This window comes from Sarcophilus harrisii, chromosome 2, assembly GCF_902635505.1.
Source record: "Sarcophilus harrisii chromosome 2, mSarHar1.11, whole genome shotgun sequence".
NCBI lineage: Eukaryota > Metazoa > Chordata > Mammalia > Dasyuromorphia > Dasyuridae > Sarcophilus > Sarcophilus harrisii.
Genome location: NC_045427.1, coordinates 235274232 through 235299141, shown reverse-complemented (window position 1 = coordinate 235299141; position 24910 = coordinate 235274232). Strand labels below are relative to the sequence as shown.

The window sequence follows — 24910 nt, the reverse complement described above, 5'->3', positions numbered from 1 at the left end:
AAAAGCTGATAATTGATTATTTCCTCTTTTTCTTCATATAATTTCCTTCATAAATTACTCAAGTACACAAATCAAATCTTGTGATAATATAAGAAAAAAATGAGTATTTCTGTCAAATGAGGAATAATATTTAAATTCATTTTTTCAAAATTTTTCAAGAATTAAGAGTGGCATTTTTGAAGGCATTTATAGGATCCTAAATATTTGTGAAATAAAGGTTAAGTCAGAAGTGAATTCTTAGTTACAAAAAGAATCAAGTATTTTGTTTTATTTTAGAAACAAATATTTTGATGATGTATAGGGCACGAATGTTATTAGAAAATGAATTTTGTTAACTAATTTTTTTAAAGTTTGTGATTTCATTTGAATATTTGATATTGAATTAATCATAGTGATAAATAAAATATGAGGGGTATGGATGGAGATAGCTCATAAGGATTAAGGCTTAATTTCACTTTTAGGTACTTTGGTTTAGTGGCAACATATCTTTGATTATCAGTTGCAGTTTAAACAGAGAATAAGCATAGCCATATTTCTAATACTCCAAAATAATAGGCCAATCTATGCTATCTGAAGTTTTGCTAGATTTTGAGAACTGTCTTCTCCTAAGAGAAGTGGGCAAAAAAAATTCTCAAGAATGTAAAAATTTTGTCTGTTTATTTCTCATTAGAACTTGCTCACAAAAGTCTTCTTTAGCATTCCTCTGGATATAATGTTCAAAAACTCAGGTCCCTCAAATATTTACTTTTATTATCATATGAAACAGTATTATGAAATATGAAACTGTCATATGAATAGTTCACATTATTCCATTGCTATTTATTCTAAAGAAGAGGTTCAAATCTTTAAAATTTTATTTTTAGAAATTAAAATAAGTTTCTGCTAAGTCGGGGTTTGGATTTTTTTTTTTAAGAAAGTTTTTTTGACTTTTTTTTTTTAAACTTTTCTGATCTTTCTATGGAAACACTCATTTTCAAGCTACAAAATAGTTTAAAATATCAAAAATAAAAATATTTGATAATCCCTTGGAAAGGAGTTTTAAATAAATTACCTAAAATCATCTTGACCCATTTTATTTTCTGATGAACATAAGATACTAGATTTCTTAAAAAGTTGGAGTTATGCTGTCCTGAACAAGAAAAGTGCATTTTGTTTCTCCCATTTTAATGTTGAGTGTTGAGGTAGAGCTCTACTTGTAAGTGAAATGGGAACAGAAGACATGGTGTTAAGACTCCTATAGCAAAATTTAGATAATTTCAAAGGTTTTTACATTTTTCACATTAGTTTCTTATTTTGTCATCCAATAAAACTTAAATTTATGACATCCCTAGGGCTTAGCACAGTGTTTGGCATAGAGGAAGTGCTTAATAAATGCTCAATGAATTCAACTACTGATTTATATTTGTGTATATGTATATATCATATATGTATATTTAAATAAACAAAAGAGGCTAAGATTCAATGACTACTTAAGCATGGATGTGATGGGAATATAATTTTTAGTTTTTTTTAAAAGTCAAACATCAAGCATTTAAATGCAAAGTGTTGTATTTAAGCAACACTTAAATGGTGAAATTCCAAAGCAATACAGTACCTAAAAATAATTGGGATTTTGATGCTAAGACTTTTCCCCCCAAAATGTTGAAATGTATAGAACATAGTGGTATGTATATTCATAGAACTATTTAAATTTGCTGAGTATGATTTTTTTCCAATAGCTTTTCCTCTGGGGAAAATAGGATTCTAATACTACTTATGTTGAAACTACAAAAGTTATTTACATGCACAAGTTATTATATATCACCAATTGCTATTTTAAGAATGTATGTATCAAGTTCTCAGTGTACTGGGAGCAAGAGGCAAGAAAAAAATCTTCAATATCTGTTTTAATGCAGCCTCATATCGTAAAACAAGCACATAATTAACGAGCAGATACCACATTTCTATCTTTTAGGATTCAGACAGCAATTAATTAATCACAACCAGAACTACAACTGCTTTAAAAAGAATAAAGCACTGCCTTTTTACATTCCACACTACGATACTAGGACTTATTGGTTTGACAATATGTTTAAAGCAAAAACATTTAAATAATTCTGTAAATGGTTTCCATAATTCAAAATTTTACAGTTTCACTTAGAATGCCTACATCTAGGTTTCTTCTTGAAGATGTTTGAAAATTGGAGTAAGACTTAAGATTATGAAATATGAAAGTAGTTTTCTTTTCCTTTATATGAGTAAAGCAAAAAACATTATGCCAAACAAACCATTAATATCCAACACAAAAAAATTTTTGTTCCTTCATAAATGGGTAGAATAAGGGATAAATAAGATGTAGGTAGCAATGTGTCTGCATACATATCTATTCATATTTTCAAAAATTATGAATACATAAAGTTGGAATTTCAACTTACTCAAGAATTATGTGTTTACAAAAAACAAAACAAAATTCTGAATGTTAAAATTTGAATGTGTAACTGCCATTTTCTTTTAAAATGTAGTTAAATAGCAAAATTCCCCTGGGGAGGTTAGAAATTTAGGCTGTGGAATAAGTCCTAATGTTTCTACAACACAGCCCTCTACTTCCATACCCCAGAATTAAAAATTATTTCTAAAAACAATGACTAGTTGTAATAATGACCAAACAAACTGACATTTGTAAATCAGAAAACATGTGTAGATTCTAGAGACTAGCTGTGTTTAGCATTAGGCAGTCAGGTAGGATACAATTCAACTTTTTAAAAAGGAACAAACATACATTTAAAGCAAGTAATTTTTAAAAAGTCCTCAAAAGCTTTTCAATTCCCTGTCTTTACATGGGAGTTATAAGGAATTTTATAGTAGGCTGATATGCAATTGTATGATGATATTTTTTTTTTTTTTATACCCCAATCTTATGATTTCATTATAAGTAGGACACTCTGAATGAGAAACTCCCTCCCTGTCCCAATGAAGAATGCCATTTTTTTTGCAATTTATTATTTCAGAGAGCTGCCCAGGGCACTGAGAGACTAAGGAATTCTCCCAGGATCCAAGAGGCGGTGTATATATATTTAAGAGACAGGTATTAAACCCAGGTCATCGTGACTTTGAGGCCAAGCTCCTCTCACTATGTTTCCTTTAAATATAGTTGTAACAACATAGTATAAAACTAGGCAAAACAGTCTCAATCATTTGTAGTTTGATTTGTAACCATTTAAAAATGTGTAAAATAAAATACTGCCTACAAATTTCGATCTTCTCTTTGCATGTTAGAAAGGCATTACAAAAACATATAATTTTTTCCCCAATGGATAGCAGTTGCAGAACATTTTAGGTTCCATTCTATCTCCTATGATTGGAGCATCATATGCAATATTTTGCCAATTTCCTATAAAAATGGACAGGGAAAAGAATAAAGAGAGGAAGAGGTCCCTGAAATACACATGGAAAAGTTATAGATGAATAAACTTGAAACCATTCATCCTGATAAGACAGAGGAATATTTTTATATATGGTATAGAAGTTAACAGAAAGTAAAAATAGAAATGGTTTGCTAATAGCAGAAGGGATTTACCTGTGTTAAGATATGACATTAAATACTACAATATTATAAACAATGAAGTGCTTAAACATCCTCTATATTTATTTGATGGCAGGAATGTAAAACTTAATCATCTTTTAATAGATGTAAAAAAGTGTCACAAAGGCATTCATTGTCTATTCAGTAATCCACCAATTTCAAAGCACAACTTTTGTATTTTACTATTTTGTAAGGGCACACAAAAGCAATAGAAATACTATGGAGAAAGTAGCTAAAGTACATAGCAGTATAACAGAAAATTCCAATTTCTCCTGAAATTCAAGAGAGGAGCTTGTATAGTTTCCTTCCAAGTTTGTTAAATAATGATAAGGAGACATTAGGAAGCTAAATTAAAAAAAAAATGCTGTCAGAATTTTCACTGTACTGCTTCATTCTTATATTATATATCCCAAAGTCAAAAAGCTTAAAATGATTGTAATGTTCTAGATAATTTTCTATTAGAATCCATATATACCATGTGTGTACAGAAAGCAATTATTAAAAATATTTATTGTCCAATACTTATATTGGTAGTGCTGATTTTGCAATTTAGTTTCTAATCCTAGCTACTTCATTCCTTGTCTTTGACATTTTCCTTTAGTTAAAAGACTAAAGGTGGAATGACAAATTAGACCAAGAACAAATTTTTCCAGACAGCATAGTTAAATGCTTTATTTTTAGGTTATATGAAAAACTCATTATATCCCTAAGTGGTAGAGAAGATTACCACTAGCATGGGTAGGCAAAAATAAAAAGATACTAAAGGCTAAGAGGAACTACTAAAATTAAAGATTCTTAAAACAAACAAAAAAACCTGAAACAAAACAAAACTGGCTTTAAGTTTGCCCCAAGCTAAAGAATATTAATTGTTACACATATGAGGTAAATGACAGGATTTGGGATCCCTTTCTTTTGTTCTGAGCAGGGTTAGAGTGGATGCTGTCAAAGTAGTATATAACCTAATATGCTTACCCACAATGTGATGGGGCCAGCAAATAAACTTATAACATTTTCAATTCAAGTGCTATTTATTCTTCTCAAAACAACATCACAAAAAGTACACTTGTTTCCTCAAGGAAAACTTGAATGGATCAGTATACATAGGCCTCAATGTAAGACTAAATGGGATACTGAATGAAAACCTTTGAATTTTCTATTTATTTACAGAGTTTATAATGCTTTAAGTATGGGTCTCATAAATATAGTATAAAACTTTACATGTGCTCAACAAAAAATAATTATTTCCCCCCAAAATATTTGGGTTAAACAAAAACATTGACAGCATTTACACTACTGCTTTTTTTTTTTATTGCCAGTCAGTTCAAAATATTTTCAGTTTGCTGTGTTCCAGCTATGTTTTCTACTACCACCATCTTAATCATGAGAGCTTACTTTAAAAGGTGCTAATGATGTATCTACCTAAACATAAATTATAGTTTATAAAAAAAAAAAGAAAGGATTTCATGTTTTTAATTCATTCCATGTAATCATCCATGGCTAATACCTTCAATGAAAAGTGCTTTAGGGATGGCAGGGGATGAGATCCTTTTCCATCGGTTTTATAAATAACTTATTTTGAGTACAAAGTAACAATTACCCTCCTTTCACTATGAATATGCACTCAAATGTAAAATGGTACAGCTTACTATAGCAATGATAATGAGAAGTAATCCAAGTCTCAAAATTACAATTTCTACAAGGCCTATTCTTTTCCAAGAACCACAAAAGTGCTCATTTTCCCTTTACAAAACATGACATAAAATCTTGATTACAAAACTATTAAACATTTTAATGCTACTATCCATACAATTACAATTCCTCTTCAATAAGGTCAAAATTTCAAATATGTATTCTCCTTGAATACAAGAAATTCTTTACATAATGGAAGTAAACAGACTGAAATTTCACAACTGCTGTCTTCAGGAAGTCAACGATACTAGAAACATATTGGTCGATTTCTGTAGGCTCTCTGTATACGATGATCAGTCAGGGGAAAATTCAAAACACATATACTCAAAACACCCCCATTAACTTTCAGGACCACCTACTTTATAATAAAGTCTGAATTGCTGAATATCAGTCAACAACAGCTTCGTTTTGGCTCTGAAGGCTGTCTTCTTAATTTGAAGCCTTTACCACTAGATGAGGGATTAGTATCTGTTGATGGAATTCTTCGACCTAAGCCAAAAACAGTAAAGACAGGAAATCAGAACTTTTAAAATATTAACTTCACCCTTAAGTACTTAATAACCATCTACAAAAATATAGTCTAAGAGCTTTCTCTTCTGCTAGTTCTTAAAACATAGTTAACTTTATAAAAAATATTAATTTTAGACAAGAAAAGACCACAATGAAATAACTTTAAACTATTCATATTTAAGGAAAATTCAAATAAGGCATTTTCAAAGAATACATTTTAAAGTAATAACTACCAAATACCAATGTCAAGATTGTTGTGTTACTTAGAATCAGAAAACCTGAGTTCAATTTCAAAGCTCTTCCTCATCCTAGCTGGATAGTCTTGTGTTATTTAACCTCTATTTTTTCTTAACTGTAAAATGGGGAAATTATCTGCACAATTTACACTATAGGGCTGCTCTAAAGATGATTAAATGTAATAATGAATATAAAACAATTTATGCCTCCCCCTTGCAAAGCACAAGTGTTATTCATTAGTGACTAAATAACATTATATATTTCAGCTTACTGTGATACTTAAGATGTCTTTTCTGAATTTAGACATTTAACTTTTTTCTTTAACTTTATCAATGCTTTTTGTTTTGATTCCTCATTTTTCATATTTATCAATTTTTTTAACCTCATTTTTCATATTTCATTTATTTGCCCTTAATTCTTATTATGGCCAAATTAAAAAAAAAAAAGTTCAGGAAAATCAGCAATCTATCAATCACCCCTGACAATATATTAAAAATATATTACTTAACAAGTCTTGATTGAAAAGAAAGTTTCTTAAATTCTGAATATTTAAGCGAATTCTATACTATTCTCCCAAATTAATGTATAAGGGCTTTTCTCCTGGGTATCTATGTGAGACTTAAGGTAATGAAGCTTATGATATTTAGGAGACATATTCTAGGAAATACAAAATCCTTTTTTTGCAATGTCTTTTGAACATACCAAATCTTTGTTATCTAACATAAACATTATTGTTGTTGTTGTTGGGGAATTATTTTAAAATTATTCATTTTGTAAGTTTAGATTTTATATTTCAATTTCTTTATAACTTTGGTTATGTACTTTCAACGACCCTGGATAATTAATTGAATTATGTTAGAAATGATAAAGATGGACAGATGACATCTCATGAGACACTAAGTGTCTCTCCCCCCTTCTCCCTCCTCCCTCCATTTTCCCTACTTTCCCCCTCTTCCCCCTTTCTCATTCATATATTTCTCCTCCTAAGTCAGAGGTGTTTAATACAATACAGGTGGACTGTGAGCCACACTACCAAGTGATTCCAGAAACAGATTACAATGAAATTGGGGAATATTAAAATACACACACACACACACACACAAACACACACACAGATAATGTTAATTTGTGGTTTTGTTACTCAATAGTGTAGCCTGCATAGAACTATTTATATTTGAATTTGATACCACTGATCTAGAGCTTTGGAATCTTTAACAAACTCACCAGCAATTATAATAATGAAAAACAAAGAAGTTAAACTTATAATTTTAGATTTGTGAATAGAAGAAAACAGAATTCTCTTATCAAAGCAAGAATTTCAAACTAAAAAGACAGATACACTTATTTGCATGTATTATACACATTGAGTACAAGAAGACTTACTAATTTCTATAAAGAGTTCATTTATGTTTATCGCATTTTTAGCGCTGGTCTCTACAAAAATTGCATGGATGGAATCAGCATAGTCTTTAGCATCTCTTTCCATTACTTCCCTGAAAAATAATTATAAATGAGGCAAGTTTTATTGAATATTATAAAAGTGCTCTTCATCCAGTAATTAACAAGATTTATGGTTACAGAATGCATTATGAAGACTGATGAATGAGGGTGGTGATTTGGTCCTCTTGAACCGTATCGATTTTACAAATTTATTTTTGTAATACTAGTAATTTATTTTAACAATTAAAGACCAGGAAATGGCAATTTGTTTTCCAAATAAGAATCACAGGGGCTAATTAAAAAGTTGTATGAATGATAATCTTTTTGGACCTCAAATTCTTCTCTAAAAAATGATAAGACTAAAAAAACTCCCCTAAAACCCCCCAAACTGGGCATATTTAGTCTGATGATGAGAACAATTTTATGGGAGAAATGATAGCCATTTTCAACTACTATGTGAAATAGGGATTAAACTTGCTCTGATTGGCCTCAAGTTATAATAAGAAATATGGAGTTGTAAGAGGCAACATTAGATTGGACATAATTTCTAACAATAAGTTATTTTGAAATGGACTAGCCTGCTACAAGAAAATAGAGATCCTAATTCTCCCAAAGATCTTCAAGAAAAAACTGAAGGTCCACTTGAAGGGGATACTGTGGAGTAGTCTCTGTTTAGATATGAGTTGGACTAGAAAGCACCAAAAAGTCTTTCAGATTTTGTGACTAGATGACTTCTAACTATATATTAAACTATGAGAAATAGTTTATAGATATCTATTTTCTTTAAAAAGGGAGATTAGTGTCCATTTCCTTTATTAATGCTTATCTTTTGGGAAACTGTCACTAAATACATATCTGATTGTGGGCAAGTACATTATTCTTTCTGAGTCTCTGTTTCCTCATATGTAAAAATGAGAAGATTGGGTCCTCTTTAGGGTCCCTTTGAGCATTAAAATTAGAGATGTCTACTAACCCCAGATCAGCATTAACACTATTTAATCAGATTTTAAATGAACTATGCTTACTCATTTCTGTGAATTATTTTAGCAAAAATTTTATTTAAAGGATTTTAGGACTCATAATAAAAAATGCTATCTGCTTCCAGAGAAAGAAAAGATGGCATCTTAATACAGACAGAAACAAGCATACAAGCTTTCTTTTTCCTCTTCCTTCCCTCTTTCCCTTCCTTTCTTTTTGCTTTCCTTCTACTCTTTTTTGTTTGAGTTTTTTCTACAAAATGACTAATGTGGAAATGTTTTACGTGACTGCACACATATAAACTATATCAGATTCTTTACTGTTTTAGGAAGGGCAGGAAAATTCAGAACTCAAAACTTAAAAAAACATGAATGCTAAAATTGTTTTTACATATAATTTGGAGAAAAAAATTATTTTAAAAAAAGGGATTTCAGGATTCTAGCTATGCAAGTATTAAAAAAAATGGAACAAAATAAAATAAAAATTGACACATGGGAATTCCTTGCTAATAAAATGCAATTTATTTTGCAACTAAGTTTTCATTCAAATAACTTACCGTACATCAATAAGGTCACACTTATTTCCTGCAATAGCAACAACAATATTAGGTGGCCCATGCTGTCGAAGTTCTTTCACCCAATTCTTTAATGTTGAAAATGTTTCCTATTGAAAAGGAGGAAGGCATTCAGCAGTATCAGCAATAAATATAAATTATTCAAAAATTCAAAGACAACCCCTTATACAGACATCATTTACCGAGCATTCTTATTTACAGAAAATATGACATTAGGCAAAACAACATTGCAAGGGCAGTTAGTTTTACAGAAATAATAGAGTAAATGTTACAAATGGAAAATTAGTTAAGAATATTTCAACAGGATTCTATAACTTTAAGGCGAAGTTCAATAGCATTTCTGCAAAACTTCACTACTCAATATAACTTTATGCTGATTATGTCTATATTCTTACTTCTTTTGTGATGTCATACACGATTATAGCTGCTGCTGAGCCTCGGTAGTACATTGGTGCTAAGGCACGAAACTGTATGGAGAAAAAAATATGGAAAGCTATTTTAGCACTGTGAATTATGAGCACAATTATGACAGTCAAGTTTCACTAGGTCTACATTCAATCTGCCCTTAGACAAATGGTCATTTTTGTCATAATCTAAACAAAGTCATTACAATACTTTGAAAGCATATTATTTTATATCTCTTAATGCAAACAATTTTGATGAAATGTTAACTCCTAGGAAATAGTTCAGAATATATTGTTTCATAGAAATTAGATGTGTTCCCAAATTAAATCTATTTAAACCCTAAAACATGTAACCGTTCAGTGTCATGAATAAACATTTGTTCAATAATCCATTGTCAGTTTCAACATGATTATCATAAGATCAAAATACGATAAAATAAACCCAATAACTCTTATGACAGGCATCAAATGCACTTCTGAAGGAAAATGGAAATTCTGAGAATAAGTTCCTTTTCCAAAATTTCATTTATGCTTAAGTCACAAACTTTTTTGGCCAATTTTTATTAATCATTTATGTTCAATATATAATATTACATTATTTTAAGCTTTATTTTCTATGAAGTTCCCTCTAAAGTATTATATTTTTAAAAAACTGTCAAAATGATATGTCTATTTTGCATCCCTACTTTACTTATATCCTTCCATGTCTTCATTCCTTTTCAAGCTATCCTCTTGAGTTTCTCTATCATTCTCCTGTGCTGGGTAGTTTCGTCCTAAAATCTCTACCACATACCTATACGCACCCCCTAAGTTTCCTTCTATGTATTATCTTTTTCCATAAGAATGTCAGTTCTATTTGTATTATCATCCCTACTGCTTAGCAAAGTGCTTAGCACATACTAACTGCTTAATAAGTGACGACTTTCTGATGAATGGAATTCCAGCTTGTGATGCTCCAATTGATATTCTGTCATCTATGTTGGTCAGCAATTTCTTTAAAGTTAAAATGTGAAATAACCATCAACACATCTTCATCAGTGGATTTAATAGCCTTGAGTAGGAAAAAGACTGGGGTATCCAAATAAGAATAAAGCTATCTCTAGCAAAGGTCAAAATGTCATTAACATTCAGAATATAGTTTGATCTTTAGTTTAAATATTGATTACAAATACACACACACACACACACACTTACTCGTTCTTGTCCAGCTGTATCCCAAATCAAGAATTTATGCAGCTCATTTTGATATTGGACAGTCTTGGTCATAAAAGATGCTCTATGAAGATGTAATTAAATAATCAATTTATCATAATAATAACATCACAATAATAAAATCAAACAATATCAATTATAAAATGATCATAATTATTATGACCATGTTTAAAATATAACTGGGCATTCAACAGGTCACATTCTTTGGTCTGAATGCTTAAAAGAAAATCCCTCAAACTTTAAAGAGGAAATTAGTAAGAATATGAGAGATTTTAGAGTTAGAAGGGATATGGAGTCCCTTCTAAGTCATGCAGTTTAATCTAGATTCCAAAAACAACTTTTACTATAATATACCTGAAGTCATCCAATCTTTGTCTGAAGTTGTCTAATCAGGGGAACCAATACCTTCTAAAGTTGCCCATTCCACTTTTGAATAGTTTTCTCATTGTTAGAATTTTTTTTCATATATCAAACTTTAGGCTGCCTCTCTGCAACTTTCATCCATTTTCCTAGTACATCAGAACCAAGAACAAATCTACTCCTTTATCACTGAATGGCTTCTCAAATACTTAAAATTATCACATTCTATCTAAGCCTTCTTTTCTTGAAGATAAGTATACTCCAGCTCCTTGAATTGTTCTTATGCCATGGACTCAACGTCCTTCACCAACTTGGCTTTCTTACTATAAAAACTTTCTACCTTATATCACAATCCTTCCTGAAATGTGGTACACATACATTAGAACTATATTCCAAAAGTCATTAGACTGCTATATCCTATGACCCAACAATATCACTATTAGACATGTATCCCTGAAGAGTTAAAAATCAGAGAAAGGATTTATATGCACAAAAAATATTTGTAACTATTTATTATGGTCAAGAACTAGAAATAAAGCAGGTGTCTCTATGAACTGGGAATGACAATAAATTTCGGTATATATAACTGAATTAGTATACTACTAACATGATACAAATGTTAAAACATTAAGTTCCATTATTAATAAATTAGAGGAGCAAGAAAGATTAATACTTTTCAGATCTACAGATATAAGAGTTTATAACTAAACCAAGAATAAAAAGGACCACAGAAGATAAAACGGAGACATTGAATACACAAAATTAAAAAAGTTTTTGTATAAACAAAACCAATTCAGCTAAAATTAGAAGAGAAACAATTAACTGGGAAAGAATTTTTGTAGCAAACTTCTCCGATAAAGGTCTTATATATAAGATAGAGAATTAATTCAAATTTATAAGACTAAACCATTTCCCAAAAGACAAATAGTTAAAGCATATAAACAGGCAGTATTTAAAGGAAGTGATCCAAATCATCAAGGACTATAGTGCTCCAATGTAGTAAAAATTACTTGAGAAATACAAATTAAATCAACAGTGAGACTCTACCTTCTATCCTTGAGACTGGCAAAATTACAAACAGGAAAAAGACAAATGTTTGAGGACCTGAAGGAAAACTATCACATTAATGCATTGAGAATAGAATTGTCAATTGATCCAGTCCTTTTGGAAAGCAATTCATTTTGGAAGTCACTAAACTGTGACCTTAAATTAACACTTTTTGGCCTATAACTTAGAGATCAAACAAAGAGGAAAAGGATCCATATATATAAAAATGGAATATATATAAATATATTATAAATATATATTTCCATATATAAATATGGAAGTTCTGAAAAACTGGAAACTTAGGAGGTGCCTACCTTTTGGGGAATGGCTAAACAAATTATGGGATATATTTTTATGCCATAAGAAATGGCAAAATGTAAAGTGCAGAGGAAACTGGAAAGACTTATGAAATGATATAAAGTGAAATGGGTGTAATTAGAATAATGATATTGTAAAGAAAATAAATTTTGATCAATGTAATGATAAACTATGAAACAATAAGAACTAAGGATGAAGTATATTACCCAACATCCTTAAGAGAGATGATGGAATTAAAAATGCAGAAGACATAAAATTTTAGACACAGTCAATATGGAAATCTGTTTTACTGTACTATGCATATTTGTTATAAGGATTTTATTTTTACTGTTTTTAATTGTTCAGTAGGGAGAAGAGAAGAGATACATAACAAATGTACGCATACATGAAATCAGTCTGTCTTCCCCTCCATGATAAATATAAAAAATTAAAAAAAAAAACAAAAACAAAACTTTGAAAGACATGCCATGATGAAATGATAGATCAAGACAATTTAGAGGATGATCACAATAACATAAAACAAAACAACACTAAAATACTTCAGAGCTTTGATTGATTTAGAGATCAGTTGTGACCTCAAAATACTTATAATGAAACATTCTTCCCGCTCCTTGGCAGAGGTGTTAGAATGGAGATGCAGAACAAGGCATTGATAAGTAAAACAAACAAAAAGGTACAGAAAAAAAAAAAAAAAAACAAGTTTAGAAGAGATTCAAGGCAATTGTTACGATTATGTAAATTTTGTATACTATGTGCTTGTTGATTTAAATGAATATAAAAGATTTTTAAAAATAATAATAAAATAAAATATGCTGACCACATATAGTTCAACTGGAGAAAAGTATAGTAGGATTATTACATCTCTATTCCTAGCAGATAGTTTTGGTTGTTATATTATAGCATTAATTCAAGTTGAATTTGCAGTCTACCACAATCTGTTATTTTTTTTCATTGAGCTGAGAATTTAGGGTTTAGCTATGTCCCTCATTCTACTCCACCCCAACATTAACTGAACCCAAATGTAAGACTGTGCTTATTCCAGTAAAATTCCAATCATTTTTTTCTTCTTTTCTAGATTTGGAAGCTGATTGCTATCAAGCATGTCTGTTATTTTTCCTTGGTTTTTTTTGCCCATGATCTCTCAATTGTAAATATTGGCTCAATAATCACTTCTGACAGGATCTTTTGTATATTTAAAGATTTAGTGGTCCAGTCATATCATTTCCTAAACCTGGACCACTTTTCACATGTTTTTCATGGTATCCTATGGTATCCCATGGTATTTTTTAATATGATCTTTTACAAAGTATATAGTCATTAATAACAGTAAGATAATTTCATAATATATTTAATCACATATTTTTCTGCAATTTTTGTTTATGACTTGTTATAATTATGGCTATGTAAACATCATTTTTTCATAACAAATCTCTAGAATATAAGATTTTGGGAAATGGCAAATGGCACAGAGACCTTCATTTGATGGCATTAACTTCAATGATCTACTTCAATAGATACTCTACCCTTAAATGGATGGAAATTGCAACTCTTTTATACTTTAATGGGCATATTTATTAAATTGCCATGGTGGAAAAATTCATTACTTGCTGCCTAAGACTTAGTGATGAACCTTTTTAAAAAACAGTTTTGTTGGTTCTCAGATATTAGACAGTATTTGGTAGAATCATGAGGAACTGTATTCCACTGGAACAAATTTGAAGGACTAGGGGTGACAACCACACAACAGACTTCAGAAAAGTACTTCAATAGAGTAAATGTTCATTGTATTACTTACAAATTTTTCACTTTCATTTTTGATTTAAAGGAACAAATTTCATTCTAAGGATAACTGATTGATGCACTTAACAGAAACTAACTCAGTATTTACATTTTGTCTAGAAATTGAGCGCTGGAAACCGTATTCAAAAAGAAAATATTTCTTATAGCTAGAATCTAAACTTTATACATACCATTAAAAAGATAATACTTGTAACCTGGGTAATATGTTTGGTTGTTATATGGGTTGTGAGTCATTTCAGTAATGATTCATTGTAAACTGTCACTACTGAATCATAAAAACTATTTACTTCAATTTTCAATCACTTGTAAGATTCCTCTGCAGGTAGTAACTGGCCGTCCTTTATTACTGGAAGACTGATGGAATCATATATTTAAAGACATGTATATACATGTTTTTTTCCTTAAGGATTAAGTAAAGGCACTCATTTCAGCAAAAGCCAATGGGCTGAATTGTATGCTTTTAATTATGAAGCAACATACTTTGAATAAAAACTAAAACTAAAAATTGGAAATCAAAATTTTTCATGTGAAATATATCAATACTTCAAGGATGTGGGATTCACTGAGTAAGTACTTCATTAACACACACACTCTCTCTCTTTTTTTTTTTTTGCTGAGATAATTGGGATTAAGTGACTTGCCTAGGGTCACACAGGTAGGAAGTGTTAAGTGTCTGAGATCAAATTTGAACTCAGGTTCTCCTGACTTTGGGGATAGTGCTCTAATCACTGTGCCACCTAGCTGCCGGTCATGAACTCTTACTACTCAGTTGAGAGTGGGGGTGGATGAAAGGGGTTCCTAATCTGGGTTGTTAAAAATATTGTGATAAATGTACTTCAATATTAGTTTTTTCTATTGTCCAATAGTTATGCATTTAAAAATACTTTTGAGTTGACCACAGGCTTCACTAGATTGCCAAAGAGGTCCACAACACAAAAAAGATTAAGAGGCAGTGATTTAAATGGTCTTTAAAGGTTCCTAGTATGGCTAAAAAAAATTCATCAACCACTCATAAATTGGGGGCAAAGCTTTCTGAGGCTGTTCCTCAGAAGGCAATCTATCATATGACTTGTACTCAAAGCCCTTTCAGTTTGGGACTGACAAAGCTTATAATCCACTGGCATTATCTTTTAGAATCTATAGTCACATATATAATATAGTTTTAGCAGTTCTTTTTTGTAGTCTTAAAAAACTAGAACTAGAAACTAAAATGACCTTCAATTGAAGAATGGTTAAAGTTAGGGTATATGAATGCTAAAACAGCATAAAAGTAATAAAAAGGATTATTCAAGGAAAAAAACAAGACAAAACTAAGATTTGTTCTTTTAAGAAGTGATTTACAGTGAAATGAGCAGAACCAACAAAACAATTTTTAATAACAAAAACAACAACGTAAAGGCAATGAAAGACTTAGGAACTCTGATCAACGAAATCATGATTCTAGGGAATGAATAATGATGTATGCTACCCACCTCTTGACAAACTTAAAAGTATAGAATGAAAACATATTTCTAAACATGGTCAGAGATAGCATTTATTTTGCATGAATAAGCCTATATGTTACTAGAGTTTTTGTTTTTTACTTTTATAAGGGGGTAGGGGTGGAAAGAGGAAAAAAAATGCTTGTTCATTGAAAAACAAAATTAGCATGCAAAAGGCAATCTCCCTCCCAAAACCCAAAGCAATAAGAAACCAAAATCCAAGGTCATCAACAGGTCACAATGAGTTATCAAGGTAGACGTTTAGTGGGGGTTCCAGTATATGATGAAATTTTATTCTCTATCTAGATCTTCTTTTGATTAATAGAAACATAGCAAAGGATTTATCTTACTTTAACACGGGGGGGGGAAAAAAACTGCAAACAAATGTAGTAAACACCTTAATTTGTGAATTTGATTACAACAGCTCTATTGCTTTACAAGGAGTTCACAATAATGGAAGAAAAATAACAGAATCCTTTTTTCTATAGGAAATATTTAACATTGTAAATAATTCATAGAATCTTAGATTTTGAGTTGGAAAGGACTTTAAGAAATCCAGTCTAACTCCCTCCCCATCCTATTTTACAAATGAAGAAAATAAGGCCTCAAGAAGACAGGTGATTTGTCTAAGGTCATAAAAGTAAAGTGGCTAATACAGAATGTCAGTCACTATATTTTTAAACTGTGAATCCAGCTCTCTTTCTATCACAACACTGTCCCTTCATTCTTATCTCAAGTTTCTCTTCATGGCTGCCACCTTTTCCTTGTTTACTGCTGCCAATCATTCAACCTTCTCCTTCCTACCACATGCATGTACACATACGTGTACACACACACACACACACACCCCTCCCTTTCTTTCCTCTCTCAGTCTTAGGAGCTGAGGTGGTCAAAAAAGAACAAAAGATGAGATACTCAGAATCTCCACGTCTGACATAGAGGAGTAAGACAGTATAACCCCCTGACTCTTGGGTTCTCTTTTCCTTCCTGTTGATTTCAAGGCAGACATCCGGGAATCCTTTCTTCCCATATACACTAGTTAAGGAGGGGGCCCAGGATAGACACCTCATCAGTTCCTAGTTGACTGTAGACTTCTTCATGGTGTGGGGCTAAGGCCTAACTTTTCAGCTTTTTTTTAATGTATTGCCTTTCCCAATTAGAACAGTAGCTCCTTGAGAGCAGGCAGTCTTTTGCTTTACTTTCATAAATGTTCATTGATTGACCTGTTTCCTCAGCATCCTACTCACAGCCCTCAGGAACAATTCTCATCTAGTGGTAAAATTTTGTAGCCTGATCCAGAGCTCACTTGAAGCTGAGATTTTAAAGAAAGCTTCCTATAGATGTCATTACTTTATGCTAAGAAATTTAATAGAGGTTTTTAGAAAAGGAAACTTTTCAGATTTCTCTATGAGCCAGCAAATGGTATTAGTAGTGTGTGAATTATGGAAGAGGTTTGGACAGTGAGGTTGTATTTTTCAAGAGTGATAGATACCTTCTAGTTACCTGTAGGAGAACACTTGCCAGAAAGAATATGACTATATTATGAATAAATCATTTCATTTACTTTTATCATTATAAATATTACTACTAATCTTTAAAGATAGTTAATAAAAAAATTTATTTATGTGCACGTACACACATTGTGAACATATATGTGCAGCAGGAAAGGAGCCCAGAAGTCACCTAACCCACTCCCTTTGTTTAATAAATGAAAAAACTGAACCTTAGAAAAGTTAAATGACTTGTTCAAAGTTAAATACCTAAAGACTGGGAAAGCCTAGATTGAAATTCAGCAGCACACCAAATCCAGCAGTCTTTCCACTCTACCATTTACGGAGCAAGTTTGTTTTATATGAAACTTTCATGTAAGAAAGTATTTTTATAAAGTCAAAAGGATATTCATTTCTATGATAATTTTCAAACTGTATATCCAAAGGCTTTCTGGATCCTGTTCTCTTCTCTCACTATGGATTCTCATTTGGTAACTTCATCAGTGTTGATGGGTTTCATTATCATTTCTATGAAGGTGACTCTCAGAGCTATATATGCAATTAATCTCTTTTCTGAACTCAAAATAGGTACCTCTGATTGTCTGTTGGACAATTTTACTATAGGAAAATCAATTATGTCCCAAAGGGACCTCATTATATTTCTGCAAAAACCCACAATTCTTCTAAACTTCTCTATTATTTTCAAGATCATCACTATCCTTTCAATGTCCAAAACTTCAGAATCACCCTCAACTCCTCACTCTCTCTCTCATGCTACATATTCAGCCAGTTGCTTGTGTCATTTCTATAATCTTCCTCAAATCTGTCTCATCTCTACTCTGAATTACCAATCTAATTCAGTTTCTATCACTAACTTTGGAATACTGCAAACACCTGCTAATTGGACTTTCTCACCTCACTACTCCATCCTCCTCAAATCTGTCAATGTGATTTTTCTAGGAGGTATGTCTGATCGTGTCACCCTCCTACTAAACCTCCGCTGACTCTCTATTATCTCTAGGATCAAATGTATGTTTCTGTTTGGCTCATTTGAAAATATTGGCAACTTGGTGCCAATCTCTCTTTTCAGACTTACATATTACTTTCTTTTTTATCCTTTGATTTTTTTGCATTCTACGGACTAGGCAAATGAGTCTTTTTGTGGTTTCTTACAGATGACACTTCATCTTCTGACTATGAATTTGCACTGTACTGGTTAAAAGTATGAATCAAATTCACAAATTAAGGTGTTTACTACATTTGTTTGCAGTTTTTTTCCCCCCCGTGTTAAAGTAAGATAAATCCTTTGCTATGTTTCTATTAATCAAAAGAAGATCTAGATAGAGAATAAAATTTCATAAATTCATAAATTCAAAAATTCATAAATAAATCCCATCATAAATGGGATGCACTCATTTTTTAACGTGTTCTTTCCAGAATTCCTTGTTTCCTTCAACCCCACTGAAATGTCACCTTTACAAGAAGCCTTTCTTGATTTCCTTTCTCCTGGCCTCCCCTTACATCATTCATTTATATATTTTTTGCATATGTAAGTTGCATTTCCCAATCGAATGTAAGCTTCTTGAGGACCAGGACCACTTCATTTTTGTCTTTATATGTTCAATGCCCAGCATAGTTTGGGCACATAATAAAAGGGGTTTAATGAGTACTCATTTCTTATTTATAGGGGAGTTTCATTAAAGAAAAGAACAGTTCTCTAACTGATTCAAAATGAAAATTGCTAGCTGAATTTTTACAACACTTTCATTCAAAAATATTTAAATATATTTCTAAAATTGACATTAATTAATTTATTTCTTACCCTATTGTTGGATTGATGTTTGGATCAAAACTGTCTTCTACAAACCGCCATACAATACTTGATTTACCTACACCTGTATCCTGAAAAATAAGAATTTTGTGAGTAAATATTTACTTTTTATAATGATAACCATCTTTTTTTGATGAAAGTTTAGATGTATATACCAAAGAAAAGTTCATAAAAATTTAGTGAAATAATTAGGAAATTTCAAGATATTTTTAAAAGGTAGGTTTTACGTAGCCTATAAATGATGAAATTTTAAAGAAATAACTATTTGTGGAAGAAGTGAAATTTTTTTATGGGTGAAAAATAAATAAAAATTGAGCTCCAGAAACAATTATAGCTAAGTCTTGATGTTTCCCAACTACATCCTATTTAGTAAAAGATTAGATATAGAACACGTAAAGAATGTTTTAGGGACAACTCATCAGACTCCAAATCTCTCCTGTTAGGGTGTGGAAAGTATTCTTCAAATTGCAAATGTGACCAAAAGAGACAGGAAACTGAAGGTTCAGCACCAATTTGGGGTTTTCTGATAAGATAGCAATCACATTTTAGACCCTGTATCTTCCTGCACATTAAATTTGTAGTTTCAGAAATGCATTCTACAGTCACAAATTCATTTTTTAAAAAATAGGCCAAAGAAATTAAAAGGAAAAGTAAATCACAACAAAGAGCAATTTGTAAACAGGTAGTCCTGTCATTTGCATTTTGTTAAGGTTTAATGCCCCAATCCTAGTTTATATTAAATTGTCTGGGAAAGTTATTTAAATTTTTTTTTCAAGAACAACTAAAGAATGTGTATTATAGGTAAATAAAATAGTGGGCACGAAAATATGGGATGAGATTCCTTCTCAAGGTGATTATACCAGTAGGGTATTCATTTTCTTAGCAGGAATTCAAAAAATGAGAAATGGTTGATAGGGTTTTATTTCTTAACACTGGTAGAGACAGTATTTGTAAAGCACTTAGTATAATGCCTTGTCACTTAAATGCCTACTAAAAATTAAAAAAAAAAAAAAAATAAAACACAAGTGGGAAGGAAAAGATAAGAGGTGAAAGGGAAAATGTAAAGGAATGGAGCAATGGGGGTTGGCCATCACAGGAGTAGGTGAATGCCGGAAAATGGTGTGGATCAGAGTTGGCAGTCAAGGGGCCAGGTGGCTGCTGGAAGGGGGCGGGTATAAGGGCCCGCAGTCCCAGGGCAGCTGTGCTGGAAGAGGGCACGTTAAGAGTTCAAAGGGCCAAGTGAGTTGGGAAGATTTTATGTATCTAGGGCTGGTGGAGTCAAAGGGGGGCTGATGAGGGATGCTGAGTGGTTCAGAGAAAACGGGGCGAGCGGGAGGGAAGGGGAGCAAAAGGGAGGGCAGCAGGAAGCCAGGTGTTCCAAGGTGCCATCTGACTGCCCAGAGCGGGGAGTGGCGGCCCGACTCCAGCGGGGCGTCCGGCTGGGCTGGGCACGGTAGAAGAGGCCCAGCGAGCGGAGGCCGGGGAGGACCATCCCACAGCCCCGCCAGGTCGAGGAGCCACTTACCCCCAGTAGACAAACTTTCAGCTCCCTCAGCGCCATGTCCAGGGAGCCTGGCCTGCCGCCGTGGCCGCCGCCGCCGCCGCCGCCGCCCTAAGGAGGAGAGGGAGTGCCGCGGCCCAGCACGAACATCCCCCGGCCAACCAGGCTCCAGCCCCCGGCAGTCGGGGAGAGGCGGCGTCGGGAGGCCCTAAGCGCCCTCCCCACCGCCGCCCCGCTGGGGGCCTCCTCAGGCTGGTGCCGCCGCCGCCGCCGCCGCCCCGCGTGAGATGGCCTCTCCTGCTGCGTGGGAGCCGTCCGTCCGCTTCAGCAGCGAGAGCCACAACCGTGCCGGCCGCGTCGCCACCGAGGAGCCGCCGTCGCCGCCGCCATCTTGGGGAGCCCGGCGGGTCACCTGACCTGCCCTCCCACCTCGGGAGCCACCTTCGCCTGCAGGGCGGGGGGGAGAAGGCAGGCCGGGGACGCCGCTTTTCCCAAATTTTCCGCGAGCTCCGGGCTGGGAGGAGCCCCTCCAAACTCCCCAGCCCCTCCTCCCCCTCGGCCACAGCCCGTTGACAGGCTGTGGAGGCGGGGCGAGGGGATGGGTCGGGAGGAGCTGTCCGCTCCTCCCCTCCACCCGGCTCGCCCAGTGGGTCTCCCTCCCTCTCCCCCCGCCCCCGGCCCCCCGCTTCCTTCAGGCCCATTTCAAGATGGCGGGTGAGTGGAGCTGAAGCTCCTTTGGCTGCAGCTGTTGCTACCTATTCCTCCTCCTCCTCGTCCTCGGCTTTCTCCTCCTCCTTCTTCGCTTCCTCCTTCTTCTCCCTGTCCGCCTCTTCTTGGTCCTCCTCTTCCACCCTCCTCCTCCACCCTCCGCTCGGTTCGGACGGGCGAGGCTCCTGCCGCAGCCCGGCCGTCTCGGAGCCCGGCCGTCCCGGAGTCCGGAGCCCCCGGGAGTTCCCCCGTCTGCCCTTTCCCCAGCCCTGCTCCCGGTGCTCCCAGCGCCGCTGGTGATCTCTTATCTCTCTTGGTTTTCAGAGATCCCCTTGTATTTTGTGGACTTGCAGGATGACTTAGATGATTGTAAGTAACAGTTCTGGCTTCCTCCCCTCCCTCGTCCTCCTCTTCGTCCCCGGGCCCTCGGAGGGCCCCTCCCTCCCGCTGCCTTCCCTGCAGTTTTTGGGGCGCGATTGAGACGAACGGGGGGGACACCTCTTCCCCCTCGCTCTCCTCTCCCCCCTTCTCCATTTGGACTGTGATGGTGACAGTTTCTTGGTTTGTGGAAGCGACGAGCTTCCCGCTTCTGTCGGGGGTCCTGTTTGGACTTGGGGGTTTGGGGGAGGGGCGTGCACCGGGAGAGCAGGGGAGTCTCTTCCCGACCATTTTGGGGAGTGTGTACGATTCTTCCTGAAGGTTTCTCTCCTGCGCTCTCCCAAAGGGGAAATTGGCCGGTGACGAGGGGATGCTTGTGTCCCCAGCTCCGGGGTGGGACGTGTATCTGCGAGCGGACATCCCGCTAGTCCTAACTCAGTTACTGAACTGGGGGAAGGGGAGTGGTTGGGAGAGAGAGGGGGCAGTCTTCGATTTCTTGAAGAATTCCTTGTTTGTTCTGCAAGAAGGTGGTTTGAATCGCTTTGTGTTTTTCAGAGAGTTTTAGAATCAATAATGTACGAGCGTGACTGAATGAAGAGTTTCAATATTGGCAGAGTAATTAGCGATGGGTAAAATAGCCGCTGAGAGAAAGCTTGTGGAATTAGGCTTGGTTCTTACAGTCGGAGGTTCAAATCATGCCTTTGCCACTGATTTCTCTCTAGATGAATCATCCTAGTCAAGTCACTTTTCTTCCCTGAGACTGGGTTTCTTCCATCTATAAAGGGATGGGGTTGGATTAAATGGCTCGTAAGAACTTTTCTTTAGATACATAATGCGATGCTTTAGATTGTTTCTGAATTATTCGTACTTGCTACTTATGGATCTAGTGCAATCATTTTAAAGGCAGATATTGTATTAGAATCTTTGTTGGGAAAATTTTCACACGTGTTTTATAGTAATTGTAGCTATTTCATTCCATGAAAGAATGGACAGGTGAGAAAAACATTGAAAATTGTTTTCTTTAACAAATACATAGATTATCTTCTTTGATGGTGCTTTGCTATCTCTTTAAAAACCATATTATAAATTCTGTTTTGGGGGGTATGCATGGAATGGAGAGTAGGAGTAACTTTGCAAGAGTATTTTTTTTTTTAAAGTTTTTGTTGATATTCCTCATTACTCTCTTTCAAAACATTTTTATCCCTTATTAATGGTAGCTACTAAGTATCTGAAATTTAAAAACCAATGTTGGTTAAGAAGGCAAATAAAGAAACTTATAAAATAGGACAAACTACATTAACTTGGATCCAAAATATATTTATGAGGAAGTGGGATAATTTTGTTTACTCACTATGTTCTTTTTAGCATATTTTTAATTAGTTGGGTGCAGTGGTATGCCTTTTGACTTACACTCAGAGCATTTAATAGTGCTCACTAAATATTTGTTGTGTTTGAGGTTGCATTTTCTATTAGTCAATAAATTTGACTTTGTTTTGTAGCATGAAATATGAAGACTTGCTTTTTAAGGCAATCATATTACAGAGGTGTATTTTACATTAGCATATAAAACAATCTTATAGAGAGAGCTCTATATCTAGCACCATGCTTGGTTTTATATAGGTAAAATGGAGCTTCCATCCTGGAAGCTCCTAAATGTTAAAGACATCTTTTTCAAGATAAAGATGTTTTTGTAATTGGTAGACTAGAACCCTGTACTATGGTCATAAAAAGATGCCCTCTGAAAGGGCATTGTGTGTGTGTGTGTGAAGACTCAGAATTTAAATTTGTTTGCAAGATGTTTTGTACATGTACAAGTTTTACTTGCACAAATAAGTGACATTTTTGTATACTTATGTATAAAAATTAAATCTTAGATTCAAATCCTAACATTTGCAAGATGTCACTTTAGTCTTAAATGATTCATGGCGTGACTAATATTGTTGGAGATAGCTTATTATGAAGTTTATAATTTGTTTTATATGAGTGGAGCTATCGATTGGCAATATTGTTAAGTATGAAAAATGATTGTGCCTACTGTAATAATATACAGAATCAGGGCACAGATTTAAAATTAGTATTAGACAGTGCTATAGTATATGAAATTATAAAGCCATAGAATTTTGGAAGAGAGAAGATTCATTCTCAAATAAAATGGACTTTGTGAATAAAACATTCTATTTTAATTGTTCAGTTTGCTCCCAAGTTGGCACTAAGTTGTCAGAATTTAAAAGTAAATGATGGATATGGTTTCAGAAAAATCTAGGAAGAGTTATATAAACTGAACTATAGCAAAATGAATAGGATCAGAAAATTACAAATAAGAGAATGAAGATAAAATAATTTGAACAGTAACTGATCATCCTGACCACTGTGTGGATCCCAGTTCGAAAAACATGTACCAGAGCAGCAAGAATCATTTTTTCCCTTTTTCTCTTACTTTTTTCCCTACTCCCCACCCCCTTCCAATATAGACATTTGTTTTAGATAACTTCCTATTTGCAGTTGATTTTCTTTTTCTTGCCTTCTCAAAGGGTGGAGGGAGAGAATTTGGAACTGAAAATAAAATAAAATTGAATTTAGAAAACAAGAAAAAAGATTTAAGAAAAGATTTGTTAAATCTGTGTTGAATTTCCATTACACGACCTTTTACAAATGAGGAAAAATTCTTTTTTTTATTTATTTTTATTTATTTTTTTTTATTTAATATTTATTTACAGGATATATGCATGGGTAACTTTACAGCATTAACAATTCCAAACCTCTTTGTTAATTTTTCACCTCTTACCCCCACCCTCCCCAGATGGCAGGATGACCAGTAGATTTAATACATTAAAATATAAATTAGATACACAAAAGTATAATGACCAAAAGTTATTTTGCTGTACAAAAAAGAATCAGACTCTGAAATATTGTACAATTAGCTTTGGAAGGAAATCAAAAAATGCAGGTGGCATAAATATGGGATTGGGAATTCAATGTTGGTTTTTAGTCATTCCCAGAGTTCTTCTTGGGCATACTGTTAGTTCATTACTGCTCCATTGGAAATGATTTGGGTTTCCATTTGGAGGATGGCCAGGTCCATCAGAATTGGTCGTCATATAGTATTGTTGTTGAAGTTTAAAATCTCCTGGTCCTGCCTTTCACTCGCATGTTGTAAGTCCTCCAGGCCTTTCGAAATCATCCTGTTGGTCATTTCTTTAAAAAGAATATTCCAAATATTATATACCACAAATTAATTCATATTCTCCAACTGATGGACATCCATTCAGTTTGTTTCTAACCACTACAAAAACTACAAACATTTTGCACATACAGGTTTCCCTTCTTTATGATCTCTTTGGGATATAAGCCCAGTCGTAACACTGCTGGATCAAAGGGTATGCACAGTTT

At 34.1% G+C, this 24910-nt stretch overlaps 2 protein-coding genes across 6 annotated transcripts in view; one reads left to right on the top strand and one right to left on the bottom strand.

Moving 5' to 3' along the window:
• Positions 1 to 899: 899 nt before the first annotated feature.
• RAB22A (RAB22A, member RAS oncogene family) lies at positions 900 to 20566 on the bottom strand. The gene is made up of 7 exons (XM_003757645.4): positions 20459 to 20566; positions 18925 to 19004; positions 10589 to 10670; positions 9386 to 9457; positions 8973 to 9079; positions 7382 to 7491; positions 900 to 5740 (listed from the first exon to the last, which is right to left on the bottom strand). Exons 1-7 carry the CDS (start codon positions 20492 to 20494, stop codon positions 5643 to 5645), a joined length of 585 nt encoding a protein of 194 aa, XP_003757693.1. The 5' UTR covers positions 20495 to 20566; the 3' UTR covers positions 900 to 5642.
• A 467-nt stretch (positions 20567 to 21033) lies between these two features.
• The window catches only part of ANKRD60 (ankyrin repeat domain 60), an 85404-nt gene continuing 81527 nt past the window's right edge, over positions 21034 to 24910 (top strand). For 2 of the 5 annotated variants that reach the window (XM_031951679.1, XM_031951684.1), the window contains exons 1-2: positions 21034 to 21148; positions 21467 to 21511. In XM_031951679.1, coding sequence (XP_031807539.1) covers positions 21142 to 21148; positions 21467 to 21511 — 52 coding nt within the window. In that variant the 5' untranslated portion in view covers positions 21034 to 21141. The remainder of the gene's footprint in view (positions 21149 to 21466; positions 21512 to 24910) is intronic. The other 3 variants (XM_031951681.1, XM_012539661.3, XM_031951682.1) reach the window with 3 other exon arrangements.

Coding starts and splice junctions, on each gene's coding strand:
- RAB22A (XM_003757645.4), bottom strand. CDS start 20,494: ATGGCGCTGAGGGAGCTGAAAGTTTGTCTACTGGGG. Junction 10,671..18,924: donor AACATCAATCCAACAATAGG/GTAAGAAATAAA, acceptor ACATCTTCATAG/AGCATCTTTTATGACCAAGA. Junction 5,741..7,381: donor TGAACTCTTTATAGAAATTA/GTAAGTCTTCTT, acceptor TTTTTGGCTTAG/GTCGAAGAATTCCATCAACA.